Source organism: Uloborus diversus, chromosome 9 (genome assembly GCF_026930045.1).
Source record: "Uloborus diversus isolate 005 chromosome 9, Udiv.v.3.1, whole genome shotgun sequence".
NCBI lineage: Eukaryota > Metazoa > Arthropoda > Arachnida > Araneae > Uloboridae > Uloborus > Uloborus diversus.
In genome coordinates, this window is record NC_072739.1 from 53,128,036 (window position 1) to 53,144,913 (window position 16,878).

General features: G+C 34.1%; 1 protein-coding gene across 1 annotated transcript in view; it reads left to right on the plus strand.

Moving 5' to 3' along the window:
- The window catches only part of LOC129230738 (sodium/potassium-transporting ATPase subunit beta-like), a 58,119-nt gene that overhangs the window by 31,607 nt on the left and 9,634 nt on the right, over positions 1-16,878 (plus strand). The window contains exons 3-4 of the mRNA XM_054865163.1: positions 10,900-11,025; positions 12,830-13,005. Of these exons, the coding sequence (XP_054721138.1) occupies positions 10,900-11,025; positions 12,830-13,005 (302 nt within the window). The remainder of the gene's footprint in view (positions 1-10,899; positions 11,026-12,829; positions 13,006-16,878) is intronic.

Genomic DNA, 16,878 nt, shown 5'->3' on the forward strand with positions numbered 1-16,878 from the left:
GTATTTTTGTAAAAAGGAAATTTAATTTACGCATGCTTTTTAAGACCAGTTGTTTTTACATTAGTGACATCGGCTAACATATTCAAGTGTAAACGTAGTCTCTCAATGTCTAGGTCATTTTTGAAAAACTCAGTTGATTTTTCAAAATGTTCTCTTCTCTTTCACCTCTGTTTAATAAAAGCAAGCACTCTTGTTCAACTGCAATGACCTGTGTGCGTCCAGTTGATGTAAATCGCCCAATAATGCAAAATTGCACCATTTTACAAACCTCAATTTATATTGCCTTGTAGTACAGTCAACTCCCGTCTTACACGAGGGATGCATTCCAAGACCTCTCGCGTAGGTCGAATTTTTGCGTTGTGGAAAAGGGTATGTGTAAAATTTTTTATAAGCGTACCCAATTATTTTAGACACTTGTAAACACCCCCTCAAACTGTTAAAAACCATCTCTTAACTAACTGTACATTACTGTCTCTTACATAAAGAACTGAATGTTTACTTGTATTTAAAAAAAACGTTTTATTCAACATAAAATACTGCTACGATGTACAGAATCAATGATTAATGGGAAAGAAAGAAAAAATAAACCGGTATACGGTAGACACAGTATATAGTAAGAAAAGCAAATGCATCTTTAGTTGTACTGTACAGTCGATCAATTAATGATATTCGTACACAATACATGAGCAGTTTCCATTTTCATAAATTTTTGCAAGACACTACTCGGTGAATTTTTAAGGATTTCCTTTTCTTGACTTGTAATTGTATGTACGGAAGAATCACTCATACCTAATTCTCGTGCTACCTTCAACGCATTTTTTAGTTGACCATCAGCTTTTCAAGAAGCTCTAGTTTTTCTTTAATTGTCATGAAACTTTTTCTTTTTATCTTCACAAACTTTAGATGAAACAGCGCTCTTGGGTGTCATTATATTTCATTAACTTTCGCATTTAAAATGAAAAGGGAACTTCTACTCTCAGCGATGGTAAAAGGATAAAGATACATTCATGAAAAAAAAAATTTTAGTAGCCAATAACAAAGCTGATACGAACACACCACGATTCCCTTCCGAGAATTTTCGTGTTGTAGTGAGGAATTCGCGTTAGGTCTGAATACTGGAGAAAAAATCGTGTTATAGCTATTTCGCATAAGTAGCGCGAGTCAAATGTTTTCCTTTGGGATTTTGAAAATGTGCGGTGAGCTGCCTTCATTGTTTTCATACTTCTTTGGTACACGTCGATTCCGAGGAAGGGAAGGATCATCATTTTGTGAAGGTTTTCTTTTAAACACGATTCCCAAAAGTATTCAAAACTATCACGCCTCCCATTTTATATACAAATCAAACTCTCATATATATTTTTCCAGATCAGCAACACTTAGGTGAGCGCGCCGCAGCGCTGCCCACCGGCAACAGACTTGACCCGTAAGTTCGCGCACTGGGACAAATTTTTACAGTACTCGCAGCACTGTAACACTAACATCATTCGCACCACTCGTTTTCAGTTAACCTGCTTACACAACCGTAATAATTATTTGTTTTAACTCATTACTGAATATATTTTACAAGGTAAACTATCTTCAAACAATAAGGAAAATAAAAGATAAATTTATGAGTTTAGAAAGCATAATGTAACTTATAATTTTGTTGATTTATTGGGGGGGCTCTGCCCCCTCAAAAATATTTTTGAGGGGGCTCGGGCCCCCTCAAGCCCCATGGAGTCGGCGCTACTGTGGAGATGTACTTTCACATTAAAAACAGTTTGCTGAACAGAGAGTTCCACGTGCAAAAAAAAAAAAAAATGGCATGATGGTATCGTTCATATGATATGCTCCTAGCAAGGTTTTATCCGATGAAACAAAACGGAAAAATTTCCGTACCAATATCTGATGATCACTGTCGCAAATTCGAGGAGTTCACCAAAACTGGATATTTGCGAATATTATCGCTATGCGGACGCCAGGAGATAGCTATTGTCGTCACACTGGTAGCCATTTTCCTCGTACAGAGTGTTCAACTTCAAATCTTTCATCATCGTTTTTCTAGAACACATCTCCAACTTTTCCTTTTCTTAGTATTCTTGACTATATCCATATCGTGTAGAATTACAACTTAGTTGTCATTATCTCAACGACGAACACCACTTTTTTTTCTCCTTTTCTTCCAAGCAGCAAAGCTACTTTCAAAAATCACATGCACCAACATTTTTTTCTTAGCAAACACCGCTTCAGGCTTCAGGCAAAAAAAGAGAAGATAATTCTTCTTGATCTCTTCGCGAAAAGGGCGGGCTCTCTTCCTATTGGTCCGTGACGTAGTGAAAACCTAGGCAGATGAGCGGACAGAGACGTGCTGACCTCTGGTGACAACAATGCGTAACATATAGCTTTCTTTTACATAAAATGTTAAGAATTAGTGTCATCATTTCTAGTAACAATCAAATTAGTGTCCATAGTAGTGTTTACATGATCAACAGCACTTGCAGTAATATCAGTGTCTAGACAAATGTTAACCTGACCATCTCCAGCAGCAATCAAATCAGTGTCCAGTGTAGTGTTGTTTGGATCATTTTCAGTAAAAATCAAATTAGCGTCTACATTAGTGTCATTTTGGTCATCTCCAGGAGCAAGAAAGTGTCCAAAGAAGAGTTTACTTGATCATCTCCAGTTGCTATCAAATGAGTGTCCATATGCGTAATAACGTTATCATCTCTGAAAGCAGGAAACTTAATGTCTGGAGTAGTGTTAACTTGATGATCTCCAGCAGTAAAAATATCAGTGTCCAAAGTTGCAACGAGAAATTTTTTTTTTTGATTAATTTGCACTGAAAATTTTACTGAAGTGAAGTTTGATTGCCTTCTCCGTGGCATCATTTTCGTTTTGAACCAGATAGTTGTTGTTCCTAAAAACCTGTGTAATTACATATGCACCTTTATATTTTGGCATGAAAACTCCTGGTCTGATTAGATTTTTTATAAAAACTTTGTCGCCTACGTTGAACTTAGTAACTTTTCTGCCCTTAAGCTGACTCCTGTGCTGTTCAAAAAATTTGTTTTCATTATCGACAACAGAAGCTTTGTTTCTCCACAAAGGTTTTGGTCAATTCTTTGATGTATTTGTCATATTCGGTGCATACAATAGGGTGTGCAAAAATATTCATAGGAGTATAAATTTCTCTCACGAAAAACAGTTGTGCGGGAGAAAATTTTGTGACGCTATGAACACTTGCATTATAATGTAATTTAAATAAAAGCAATTTTTAAGACCATTCAAAGGTTGATTCGGATATAGAAGCTACGCTATCCTTTAGAATACGGTGACATCTTTCCAACAAATCATTGCTACGCGGGAAGTAGATGGAGGATTTTCTATGGTCTATATTTAAGTTCTTTAAAAAAAGTTCAATCTCATCAGAGATGAAATTTGATGCATTATCAGATAAAATTACTTTAGGAATACCGTAACTGGAAAAATAGTCATTTAGACATTTGATTGTCACATTAAATGTTTGCTGGCTAGGGAGTAAGTTTCTAAAAATTTAGTATACTGATCCAAAATGGTTAAAATAAAAAAATCTTCCATTACTTGATCTACATAAAACCGAAAACCCGCACACACTCGGCCATCAGCTTATCGCAACGCTCAAAACTCCCTCTTTTTCTTATATCCCATGTCAAGATGTTGCCAATAAAAAAATGTATCAAACTGCGAATTAAAGAAAGTGATTGGTTGCACTATTCGAACAAAAACTTTTTCCCAATGAAAGGAAGAGCAGTGCAGTGAAAGGTGAATGACCTAAAGGAATCATAATGTCGTAATCTAAAGTAATGTCAACACAAGGTTGGTTTGTTTACATACAACGGTGAAACAAATTGCAATTTTCCTTTAATAGACAGATGAAATTGTTTATCGAATATACAATGGGGTATAACGATACCACAATTACGTTCCATAATTCTGAAAAACTATGCTAATTTCTCTCCAACTAAAAAGACATTGGACCAAACTCTGCTACGACGCTGTTGGCATGATTAGAATTGAAGTTTAAATATCCAATATTCTATTAAATGGCCGTGAAATGTCAAGTTGAGGACAAGTAAAAAGCATATATCACAAAAATTCATTTATTTAAATATGACTAGAAAAGTATAACAAACATCCCCGTTAAAACGACCCCCAAAATATCACAGCAAAAAGAAGTTCCATAGTTCAAAGAATAAAAAGTCACCAGTCTGCAGATGATATCACAAGGTAGCCCCGAGTCTGTAATCCAAGGCGTACGAAGTTGACCAAATTTAAACTCCAGGAACACGACACTTATATGGACAGGTAATCCACATGAGATGATTCGGTGAGCTATCCAATGGAACGTTTGGAACTCCTTTCCCCAGCAATCTCAATTTGCCGGACACAAAATAAGCACATCTTCATCTGGTCTCATTTCATTACCAGGACTTTCAATTCAAAACTTGAAAACAGTGAGACTAGCACATCACACAAATGACACGCCACAAATTCCCGCTATCATAGTGGGGAAGAAAAAGCCCCACATGTGAGCCGAGCTAGGCCTCACGCCACAACCAAAACAACCAGGGATTGAAGAGAAGAGAGAGAACAAGTGTTGCCACTCAGCTCTATATATACCAACGGGATTCATGCATCGATGATATCGAGACATTAACTTCTACTACAACTCATTTGTTTATGTCACAGCCACAAATTTTAGTATTTCCTCCATGGTACATTCGGTCTTAAACAAGTGGAATTAAATTAAAATCACCATGTGACAACTCAGCATTTTCGTATTGATGCATCGAAACACTCAATCTGCAATGGATTAAGAAAACAGTCGCCATTAATTATGACGTGAGAAAAACATAGGTTGAAGTGTCTATTTTGACTAGTTGAATTATACATTACCAGACTGGGCCAAAAGTAGGTAACAATATTCAACCTTAAAATATTTAATTATTAATCTTTAAATTATCAGCTGTGGGCCGAGAATAAATAAAATACCATTTTATGTCAACACCGCTCACTGCTTCCGGCCCAGGTGCAATGAGTTTCCAAAAATGAAATGTGCGGAATCTGGGGGAAGGGGGTTATATTCGGGATTATTTAAAAATTTCTTTTTCGGCGAAAAAGGGGGGGAGTTGGGATTTTACGGTATTATCATTAAATAGTTTTTTTATTCACATTTATCATAATTGTAATCAGACTTGCATGATATAGAAAAAAAATAGTAGAAACAAAATAACCTTGTTATAAAGTAATACATTTTTTGGTTTCCAGTTTTGTAATGACTAGAAATGTAAAATTTCCGGAAACTTTGAAGTAGTGGAAAAAAACGTTTATTTTTTCAATTTTTTTTTTTTTTTTTTTTTTGAAAAATTGGAAAAGAATTCCACTAAACAATCAGTCTGAGGTACAGGTAACCAAACTTGGCAGAACACTTAAATACCTCTAAACAAGAGGTTTCAATCCAGGAAACACTTTACAATGTTTCTACAATGAATTGGATTGTCACTCCTCTTAATAGGAGGAAAACTAAAATATTTTGATAGTTCCTGCTTTACAACTAAATTTTCAGCATTTGCAGTACTTTGAACTTGTTCTGAGTCTTGCTGCTGGTCAACTTTTGGTTTTTCCACAAATTCAGCGAAACAGCTCCAAATGTCTTCTTGAACTTCCTCTTCAAAGCTTTTATCAATGCTTTGGTCTTTTGTGGCCACAGACTCACTTTTTTGTCCTGTTTCTGAATAAGTTTCTTTTAATATCCTATTTGTCACTTTATTGACATCCTATGAAAGAACAGGATTTGAACTGGGGTACAAGCAGGGCTGGATTTAGGGGAGGGCAGGCGGGGCTACTGCCCCGGGGCCCCCACAATAAAATTTTTACAAAATATCGGAAATATACATTCATATCAAAATATTCGGATACACATCAAAGTATCGGATATTTTCGAAAATATGATCTTTTCGAACCCTGATTAGGGGCCTCCACTCCTTCGTTGTCCCGGGGCCTCCACACTTCCAAATCTGGCCCTGGGTACAAGTGTAGCAATACAAACAAGCTTTTATTTCTGAACATTTATTTTATCATCATTTCAAAATATGTTTGCAACTGCGACTTTAAGAAGTTATCGTTTGTATTCCCTCATCTTTTCGTTTTTTCGATAAATATGATTTGAGGGTGACCACTGCTGGTATCACCAAGGATATTACTTCTTCATCCTCTTGCTTGCTTGTTTATCTCTTCAAAAGGTCAAAGAACACGAAGAATATTTTCAGTCATATCCTATGAAATGGCCAACAATTTCTCGCCATTTTGCAAGAATGTCCACTACTGCTCTTTGTAATAGAATGGCATTATTTATAACAATTGTAATGTATGTAATGTGTATAAAACAGCTCACACTATTTATTGCAAGAAGCAAGTACAAATTCTTTTTACTTTTTTTGCTGCATGTGATCCATGAAGATTTATAGCTCTTTTCCTGTACAATATTTTAACTAAATTTTTTTTAAAGAAGCTGAAAAAATCGTACTTTAATTGTAAAACCTGAAAAATGAGCTGATGTGAGCATCAGGATTTTTGAATGAAAATTTTTTCGCGAATACAATACTTCCTTTTTTGTAAAAGGAAGTAAAAAAAATCAATGTGTGTCAGGCTTCAATGTCCAGTACAAAGTTGATGGTATAAACTAATTTTGCTTTAGCAGCAAAAATTAGTGAAGAAAACATGAAAAATTATTACATCATCCAAAAGGTTTAATGAGAATCGAAAATTTTTAATGAAACTCCGTCATATACACCGGATAATCCTCACATCAACACTGGATAACCTGCCTGATATCCTGTCTGTAAGGGAGTGGACGGATGGGATATCGCTGGATACTGGATAGTAAAAAAATCAGTCGGATACTGGATAGCTACCGTATGTTTGGTACAGCCCTATAAAAAGTTTAAAATAATTAATAGAGACATACCGAGTACTCTGTAACTACTCGGTACTCGGCCAATTTGCTGAGTACTCGGTACTCGGCCAAATTCTGATCAGATACTCGGCCAACACCGAGTAGTTGCAAAAAATTGAATATTGTCCAAGATAGATACTAAAATTTATAATAATAAAAAAAAAGAGCAAGCATTATATTCTGCAATCATTTACAATTAAAATTTATAAGTCAAATTCAAATTTTGAGAATAATGAAGTTTGTAATGCTTCAATGGAATAAATCTTTATTTTAATGTCCCCAGAGTTAATAAAACTTGTTTATTAAAAATTATGCAAAAAATGTAAGCATAGAAAATATGGAATTTTTATATTAAAAATGGATTTTTGCTACAAACAAAAATGAGTTATAAAAAATATAAAAATACCTTTGCTTAAAAAATTAAAGGAAATAAAACAACGTTAAAAGCACAATGCAGGAACTCTGCAGACACGTGTTTTGGCGTTACAAAGAATTCCTTCTTCAATGCACAAAATGGGAGCTCGTAGATTTAAAGGCATCCGACAAAAGTCAGATTTTTTTGTCGAATGTCTTTACATTCTTTAGCTCATTTGTTATGCACTGAAAAAGACGTTCCTTGTAACGGGGGGGGGGGGGGGGCAGAAACACGTGTCTGCAGTGTTCCTGCACATTTGTTTTATCTGTTTTTAAAAAATATTAATGTTTGGCGGACTAGAACTATAATTGATTGGTATATAGTGAAACCCCTCCTAACGGACACCCCTTTATGTGGACAATTTTTAATTCCCCAGTTCCAATGCAAATACCGTAATTTCGGGTAGATAAGCCGCCCTATCGTATACGCCGCATGCGCACTAATCAAGTAACTAAAAAAAAAGTTTATCAGATAAGCCGCCCCATCGTATACGCCGCGGGAGAGCAAATCAAAACATGGGGCCCCTGACGTTCAATTAGTCTGAAATTCTCCTCTATGTATATAGATACGATCATTTTTGTATTGTTTATATTACTTTCTACAAACAGCAATATATAAATTTAAATAATAAATAAATAAAAATCTTACCTTCTGATTTTCCACAAAATAACTTCATCAAAATTTAAAATCTTACTCAATTAACTCTGTTACACACTTTTAATTTTTTTTTATTAAAACATAAAAGAGTAAAAATCAAGACATACATATACAATTAGAATAAGACAAAATAATAACATTAAAATCACACGTCATCAAAACCTTCAAAATCTGATTCGTCGATGTCAGAATCGAAAAGGGAAAGCAAATTGTCATCCAATTGAAAGTCACTTTCGTCACAGTCACTTCCTTCTGAATCACTCAGTTCTCTTGCATCTGAGATGATTTCAGACTTCACAAAAGCTGAAATTATGGTGGAGGGCCGGACAGCTTGCCAGGCGTCATGCACCCACTGGGCTCTTCACATGAAGCTTTTCTCATTCTCCCAGCTGCGGTGTAGGAGTGAATTCCGTTGCGTATCCACTCCTCCCACTTTTTTCGCAATTCACATTTGAACACCCGATTGACAGTAATATCCAGTGGTTGCAGAACTTTGGTGAGCCCACCTGGGATCACCGACAATTCGGAGCTCATTTTCTTTACTTCCGACTTCACTGCCGGAACTAAATGCGAGCGCATTGAATCCAACACAATGAGGCCTTGGGGGCGAAAAAAAGCGCCCTTCCTCTTCTGGTAGACTGCCGCCAACCAAAGGAGCATCATTTCTTCACACATGCCGCCAACCCTTTTCGTTGGCGGCAATCACTACCCCCTTAGGGAAGTTTCCTTTAGGGATAGTCTTTCGTTTGAAGATAATTAACGGAGAAAACTTTTCTCCGTCAGCAGCGCAACTTAGAACACAAGTGAACGAGGATTTCTCGTTCCCTGTTGTCAACACTGACACAGTTCTTTCTCCTGTACCATGTACAGTTCTGCTTGGAGGGCAGTCAAATGTGACGGGCACTTCGTCCATATTAATGATCTGCCCGCCACACAACTTCATCTCTTCGATTTTCTTTTTTGTGAACGTCAAAAAAGCTTCCTTCTTTTCTATCCAATCCGAAGGAAGCTTTTGCCCAACAGTGGTTTTAGCCCGCACAGAAAGTCTGTTCCTTTTCATAAACCGGAAGCACCAATTGGGGCCCCCGACGAAATTCGTAATCCCCATGCCAGCAGCAATGAGCTTTGCCTGCGTCCTAATTCTGACGGTGGACACAGGCAATCCTTTCTCACGTTGCTCCAGGGTCCATTTGGCAAGATTTTCCTCCAAAACAGGCCAAGCTAAAACGCCCGTCCGACGAGACCTTTTCGTCTTCGGCATTTTTTCGAGCTCGCCCTGCTCGGATTTCCAGCGCCGGATGCATCTTTCGTCTATTTGAAATTCTCTGGCGGCAGCTCTATTTCCAATTTCTAACGCTCTCTTCACAGCCGAGAGCTTGAAAGCAGCTGTGTAGCTTTTCCTTCGAATAGGAGCCATCATAAATAATCCAAGAAAAAAAATAACCAAGGTAGTACTAGTAGATAAAGCAACAACGAGCAACGATAGAATAATAATGCAGTTGACCTCGTGCGTGAAAAAAGAAAAGGTTGAAAAACGCTACAGTTGTGAGCAAATAACTTGTGGTACTAGATAACATCTTTGTTTGGTTGGATGAAAAAACAAACTTAGTAATAATAACGGTAATAATAATAGTAAAATTGTAACTTCATTCCAAATGAAAAAATAAATAAATAAATCAACATGTGAAGTCATCAATCAAATCATTTGTGACATTGAAAAATTGCTTAACTTTTTTTTTATTCCATCATGATTAAAATATTTTAAAACATCATTCAAAATAATGTTTGCAAAAGCTGCAACTTCAATCAAGAGTATTAAAATATTAATAATAAATTAGCGATTCCTCCACTTTAGTGCTTTGGGAAACGTATTATATCATCACGCATCTGGCAGCATTGGAAAGAATAACAACGGCGAAATCCTATGGAAGCGCACCCTACCGCGGTTAGGGGAGTTAATTCAGAGCAAATCTGTTTGAAAGTGCGATTTGAGAGCTCTTCGACTGGCGTTTTGAATGCTTTTTTTTCCCCTGCTCGATTGTGCAGGCATGAAAATCTTTAAGAAAGTAGGGTGGGGAAAAATTTTCTTCAGATACGCCGCCCTGGAAGATACGCCGCAGATGTTAAATTTTAACTTCAAAACACGTATAAGCCGTGGCTTATCTACCCGAAATTACGGTAACATTATTAAACCCCTGTCCTGCGAACACCTCTCTATTGCAGACAAAAAAAAATTGACCTGTTAGTGTCCGCATTAGAGGGATTTTACTGTAATTTGTTTTAATTTCAACTTGATTAATCATACCTTTTATTTATTTTTAATTTTAAGAATAATTTTTTGGTAAAATTTTTGACACAAACAAAATTGTTTATATAATGCCTAATTAAACTTTAGCAGGAATTTAGTTTTACAAACTATTATATGGAATATGAGGTCTATACTACTATTCCAATAAGTTCAAAATTCATCACATGTGTGTCGGTGGTTTTTCTTAAAACATAATTGGTACTTGGTAACTCGGCCGAGTTGTGAAAGGTTGAATACTCATTAACTCGGTACTCGACCGAGTACTCTGCTACTCGGCCAAAGTGCTACTCGGTACGTCTCTAATAATTAAGTTGTCAGTTAATATTCATTAAGAATTAGTGGTGTGCTTTACTTCTTAGACAACAACAGGGGTCAGAACACTGTACATAACTTGCAAAAAACAATGATAGTTTTTATATTTTAATGTAATAAAGCTCAAGTTGTTTTTATATTTTAATATAATAAAGCTCAAGTTGTTTTAGAAACTTATTATGAATACAATACTTGAAAAAAAAAATGAAGTAACGTAACTTGTGTTTTTTTCAGGTCTTGGATTCCGGCCCCTCCCCCATCCAGACAATGTGGATAGTACTTTGATTTGGTTTACTCATGGTGGTGGTTCATCTGGTGGATGGAATTATTGGAAAAATTCCTTAGAAACCTATCTGGAACGTAAGAAATATTTGAATTTTATTTTGCAGATTTAAATATAAATTAATGGATTTTTCAAAATATTTCACATTAAGTCATGGCTGCTAAAGCCCCAATATCTTGATTTCTAGTGATTGGTGTTTTGTTCATGAAAATGATACATTAATTGACTACAGTAGTACCTTCTTTAGGGGGGGGGGGCACCTGAATTTGAGGGAATTTTTTTCCGATCCTCCATGTATTTGCCTCTGAATAAGGGAGAGTTACAAAGAAAACGTTTAAAAATGTATAAACGCATATAAAGTATTCAATTTACTTGAATTGGAACTAAGAATCTAAAATTCAACTGGTGAAAGTTTGAAATTAACTTGTACTAATATCGTGCAGGGGTGGAAAATCGGCGCCAAACTGTGCCAATTTTCGATTTCTGATACAACCTGATACAAAACACAATTATAGTCAATGGCCTATGAATAGCTTTGTGTAAAGGACTTGAAATGTGAATATTGAATGAAATTTATATTGTATTGCATTTTAATTTGAATGAAATCAAACAAGTCCTGGTGAGAAATAATTTTGAAAATAATTCATGTATGTTAGAAAATTTTATTATTACCAAATGTTTTATTAAATTTAAATTATTGAAAGAATAAACTTTGAAACTTGGATAATTTTGTCGTAAAATCAAAATAAATAATTTTTAGCATTTTATCTTAAATGTTAATAGTTTGTTAATCACAAGATAAAAAAAGTTAATATACTACATGCATTTCATTTACCTCCGAAGAAGAGACACCTCTACTTTAGAGACAAAATTTCCGGTCTCCTTAATATCCCTTATACCCTTATTGAAAGGTTCTACCTGTACTTTAAGGGTTTCCCAAAGTGCTCCCATCTGGTTGGTAACCAAGTGATAGGAACAAGGGGCCCCCGGGGGTTTTGTACTTTAACCACCTCGTAGTTCTTGACGAGATATCTTGTTCATTTAACATGTAATCCTGGGACTGTCCAACCGCAAGGAGGTTAAGGATAAAACATAGTATTTTCAGAAAAATATATGATTATACTTTAAAAAAATGTTGTTAAAGAAACAAACAAAAAAAAAAAAATCTTATCCTGTTCGAGCCCTTGGCGTAATTTCTCTATGTTCCTAATCTTTCCTGCCTAAAATTCTTGTACTATTTCATATAACTGTAAAAAGTCAAAAAACTAATTTTTTTTTTTTTTTTTTTTTTTTGCCAACTATTTTTCCACCATTAAAAAAAAAATGTTCCGAAGTTATAATATTAGCAAGATCAGTTTTAGTGTTTATTTTATCATTTTTTTTTTCAGATCATTTTTAGGATTAAAAATTAACCAACTACATCAATAGCAATTATAAAGCAGTGAATACATTTTAAAAATTAATAGAGTTACAAGATAATTGATTTTTTAAACTAAATCTTCAGGGAGCTTCATAAGCTCAGATTGAGGGTTTTGTGAAAAATCCTATTGGTAGTCCTGATTTTGGTTTGTTCAATGTAAAAGAATTTTATTTTAAAAAAAAATCCATTTTTTAAATTGAACTAATAAAACTGCTACTGTAAAAAATGAGGTAATTTCAAAGTTATCATCATTGGAAACAACTCGCATTTGGAGTCGAAAAGATTTCTTTTCTTATTTGTGAATGTGACAAATTTACTACAACAAATGTTAACATGGTTTTGCTATCTTTTTTTTTCATAGCATTAAAATTTCAGTCTGTTTTTAAATTTATAAATTCAACCATTTTTATCTCATATTGGTATAGGTTTTGTTCAGACATTTGTTTTTCTCTTTTCTAAAGCTTACAGAGGCGGAAGACAATTCGGTGAATATGTTAAGTCCTGCAATTTTGAAAAACGTGAGACTGAAAAGCATGTGTGCCAAGTAGTATTGGAAGATTTTGGTAATTACTGCACTGCTGCAAACAATTTCGGCTACGATGTTGGTCGACCGTGTGTTTTGTTAAAAATTAATAGAGTAAGTATTCAGGATTTAATATGTATAATTTCCTATGTTCAAATTTTTGTGTTTATAATTAACATTAAAAATCAACAGTAAAATATTTTCTGCTACACAGCTTATCAAACTAGGTATTGATCTAGTTTCATGATTTTAGTGATTTTAGCGTTTAAAATGGAATATTTTTTTATATAAAGGAGATATGAAAAGAAACATTTTAAATTTTGTTCTGTAAGGTCTTTAATGGCACGCATTTTAACTATGAATTGCTATCTTTAAACTTTCCTGGGCAGTGTCAACGTAGACTAATTTTGACCACAATAATTCTGATAGCAATTTGACTGAATTGTAATTTGGTCATCAACAAACAACAAAGTAATTGACACAAGTTGACATTCAGATGGATACCAGTATTTATCGTAAGTTTCCATGTTCGTATAATGTAAGCAAAAGATTTTAATTTGCAATTGTAATGGTCAAAAAAGTTTCTTACGAGGAAGTAGATCATAGCTAATTTCACTTTTCACCAGTCCAAAAAATAAATAAATAAATAAATAAATAAATAAATATAAAAAAAAAATCCTTGCATTTTTAGTGCTATTGATCAAGTCTTTATCTTGTGGAATTTTCCTTACGTTTTCCAAGTAAAATTGCTGACCCCTTACAGTAAGAGAATGCATTCTAGTATCAGAATAACTATTAAAATGAACTATAATCAATGCAATTTTTTTTAAAAAAATCATTTTTTTCTTCAGGTATTTACAGGGTTTGCTGATATATATCAGTCAAAAAATATGATGTATATCACAATATATAGGGTCTGGTGGGGTAAAGTGGTCATAAAATCGAAGGTTTTCAACTTAGGTGGATAATAAATACAATAAATTCTTTAAACACTTCAACTTTTTTTGTTGTTATTTTACATTGCATTATTAAAGAACACAGTACATTGAATTTCAGGAAAAAAAATATTGGCTTAAGTAGTTTTATTGCTCATTTCCCTATGTATTTATGACCACTTTACCCCATGGGGTGGGGGAAAGTGGTCATAGCACGGGGTAAAGTGGTCATAGTTTAAAATAGATGCAAAACCGTTATAAATAACCATAATATTTGTATATTTCGGTTTTTTGTATAGTTACAAGTATATGCACGAGTATATGTGGATATACATTAGTATATACGCGCCGTGTAAACATGAGTACATATACACGTTCATATATAAGTAGATAAATGTATACATCAGATACATGCATGCACGTGCCTACTCAAGTATAGACGTGTACACACGTGTATGTAAGCATGTACACGTGATTAACTACACTATACGTGTCTACACGAGTATTTACGTATCACGTGTATGTACGAGTATATACGAGTATAAACAAATATCATATGCGTGTATGCACTTGTTTCTCCAGTAAATACATGCATACCTAAGTGTATGCGTGTATAGTACGAAAATACGCATATAAAAGAGTAACTACATACATATAAGGGTCTACACGAATTATTTCGTGGATATATCCAGTGCGTATTTGTACATGTCTACTCACGTACATACATATGGAAGCAACGACTATTATACGTATGTTTACGTGTAAACACGGTAATGTACCAGTATAGACGTATTTACGTGCATTTAGTGTATATATGTACATATATGTGTACTTGGGTATATCCCCTAATATACATGCATGCTTACAGAGTAAATTCAAGCTCTCGGGCAAAAATCAAAGGGGTGTGCGAGGGGAGGATAACAAGCAAAGAATCATAATGAACTTATGGTCGCTGACGCGCTACATGCACACTAAGCCAGAAACTGATGGATGCAAAACAGGTCACAAATTTGTTACACAAAGATGATTTTACGCAACATTTTAGTTTTTAAGAAATACTTAGAGCTGATGTTAAAAGTTACGGCCTGTTGTTGCTCTGATACACGCATCACAACAAAGGCACAACGACTGATGAAAGTGTTTCACATGTCTCATTATTGCAACAGAGAGTGCTTTGTGGTTGCGACGCATGTGTTACAGCAGCTGGCCACAAGTTTCATCAATCACTTTAAACCTTTTTTAAGACCTAAAATGTTGTGTTAAAATTGTCTTTGTGTAATAAATTTGTGACCTGTTTTGCACCCCTCAGTTTCTGTCTTTGCGTGCATGTAGCGCGTCAGCATTGTGTTTGTGACCATATGTTTCTTATGATTCTTACTTCTCATCTTCCCCTCTTACTCCTTTTAAGAATTTGCGTTAAGAGTTTAAACTCACCCTGTATACATGTATATCATATGCTTGTGTGTAAGTGTTTATTCGAGTTTCGAATCTATATATATTTCGAGTATACGTGTCTACCTGAGTATGTAAGTGTTCGTATATATCCAAGTACAATCGGGTATATACGTGTATAGTCGAATGTATATCTTTATAGATTAAAAACACTTGCAGATACCCATATATTACGAGGTTTATTGGTGCATTTATGTGAATACGTATATATACGGGCCTAGACGAGTATATGCGTATGCATTCGCATATATTCGTATTTTTAACCCTGTTTACTGTAAAAACAATACATATTAAGTTAAATTAATATTTCATTTATGTCTGCCTCATGCTTAGTATTAAGTGACTTTAGAAGAACAATATTCGTTAAGCCTAATATTATGACCACTTTACCCCATCTTACTTAAATTGTTCTAAAAAATTATCTAAAATAGATTCAGCTAACTGCCAATGAGTAAGAGTTCTTGAGACATGTAGGAAGCTTCCTGTACAGTCAATCTGTTCATAATTCTAACAAACAAAATTTCCCAAGGAAGTTAAAAGAGGTGTTTAGATTTTGAAATTTTTCATATTCACACAAAATATTTTATTTTACCAAATAAAATTTTGCCAATTGTGAAATTTTTTATTCAAAATATAGTTTCTAACTGCCATATCCTAAATAAAATTTTCACATTCATTCGAACATTTATTTCCAAGTTATAGCCATTTATTTGATGTATGACCACTTTACCCCATTGACCACTTTCCCCCACCAGACCCTATCTGATATTTATTTTGAAAGTATCATGATATTTTTGATATTTATATTTTTAACAATGGTATTTTCAATATAAAAAATATATTAATTATAGTAATATTGTTCATTTATTATTTAAAATCAAAACAAAAAGTTACGTACTATATTTTTATGATGTATAATACATCAATATAATATTCCTTTCCTCTTGAAATTTATGTTCATAAAATTATTAGTAATGTAACAATTCATATTGAAAGTGACTAAATTTTAAACATTGCTCAGAAAAAAATAAGATGTCTCCTGACTATTCACCAGCTAATGCATATTATTTATTTCTGAATCATATACTGTAAAAGTAGCTAACAGAAGAAAAATGAGTAAAACAGCTAATGCTAAATTAACTCCATTAAAATTGATAGAAATGTAAAATGAAATATTAGATATAAATAATGAAAGAAGCATTAATTTTTAATCTACATATCGTCGCCTCAGAGGGGAAGTAAGATATCTTAGTGTTATTTCTGGGATTAGCTATCTTACTGTTGCTCTAAGGTGACGATATTGTAATTATAATATAATATAAGAAAATAAAGAGTGATTTGAGGATGCATACTTACTATTTTGGAGACTTTAGTTTGCTAATTGAAAATATCGGATGTTTTCGATATTTTTGAAAATGTTATGATATTTTCGAACCCTGTGTTTTGACATATTATTAAAAGCATATATATTTCAACATATGGGAGTATCAAGCAGGTGCTTCTCCAAAAACTGCACGCTGTGTTTAAGATTTCAAACCTTTTGCATCCTGTAACTGTTTGAATTATTTTGAAAGCTGGAAGTTATTTTAACTTTACTACT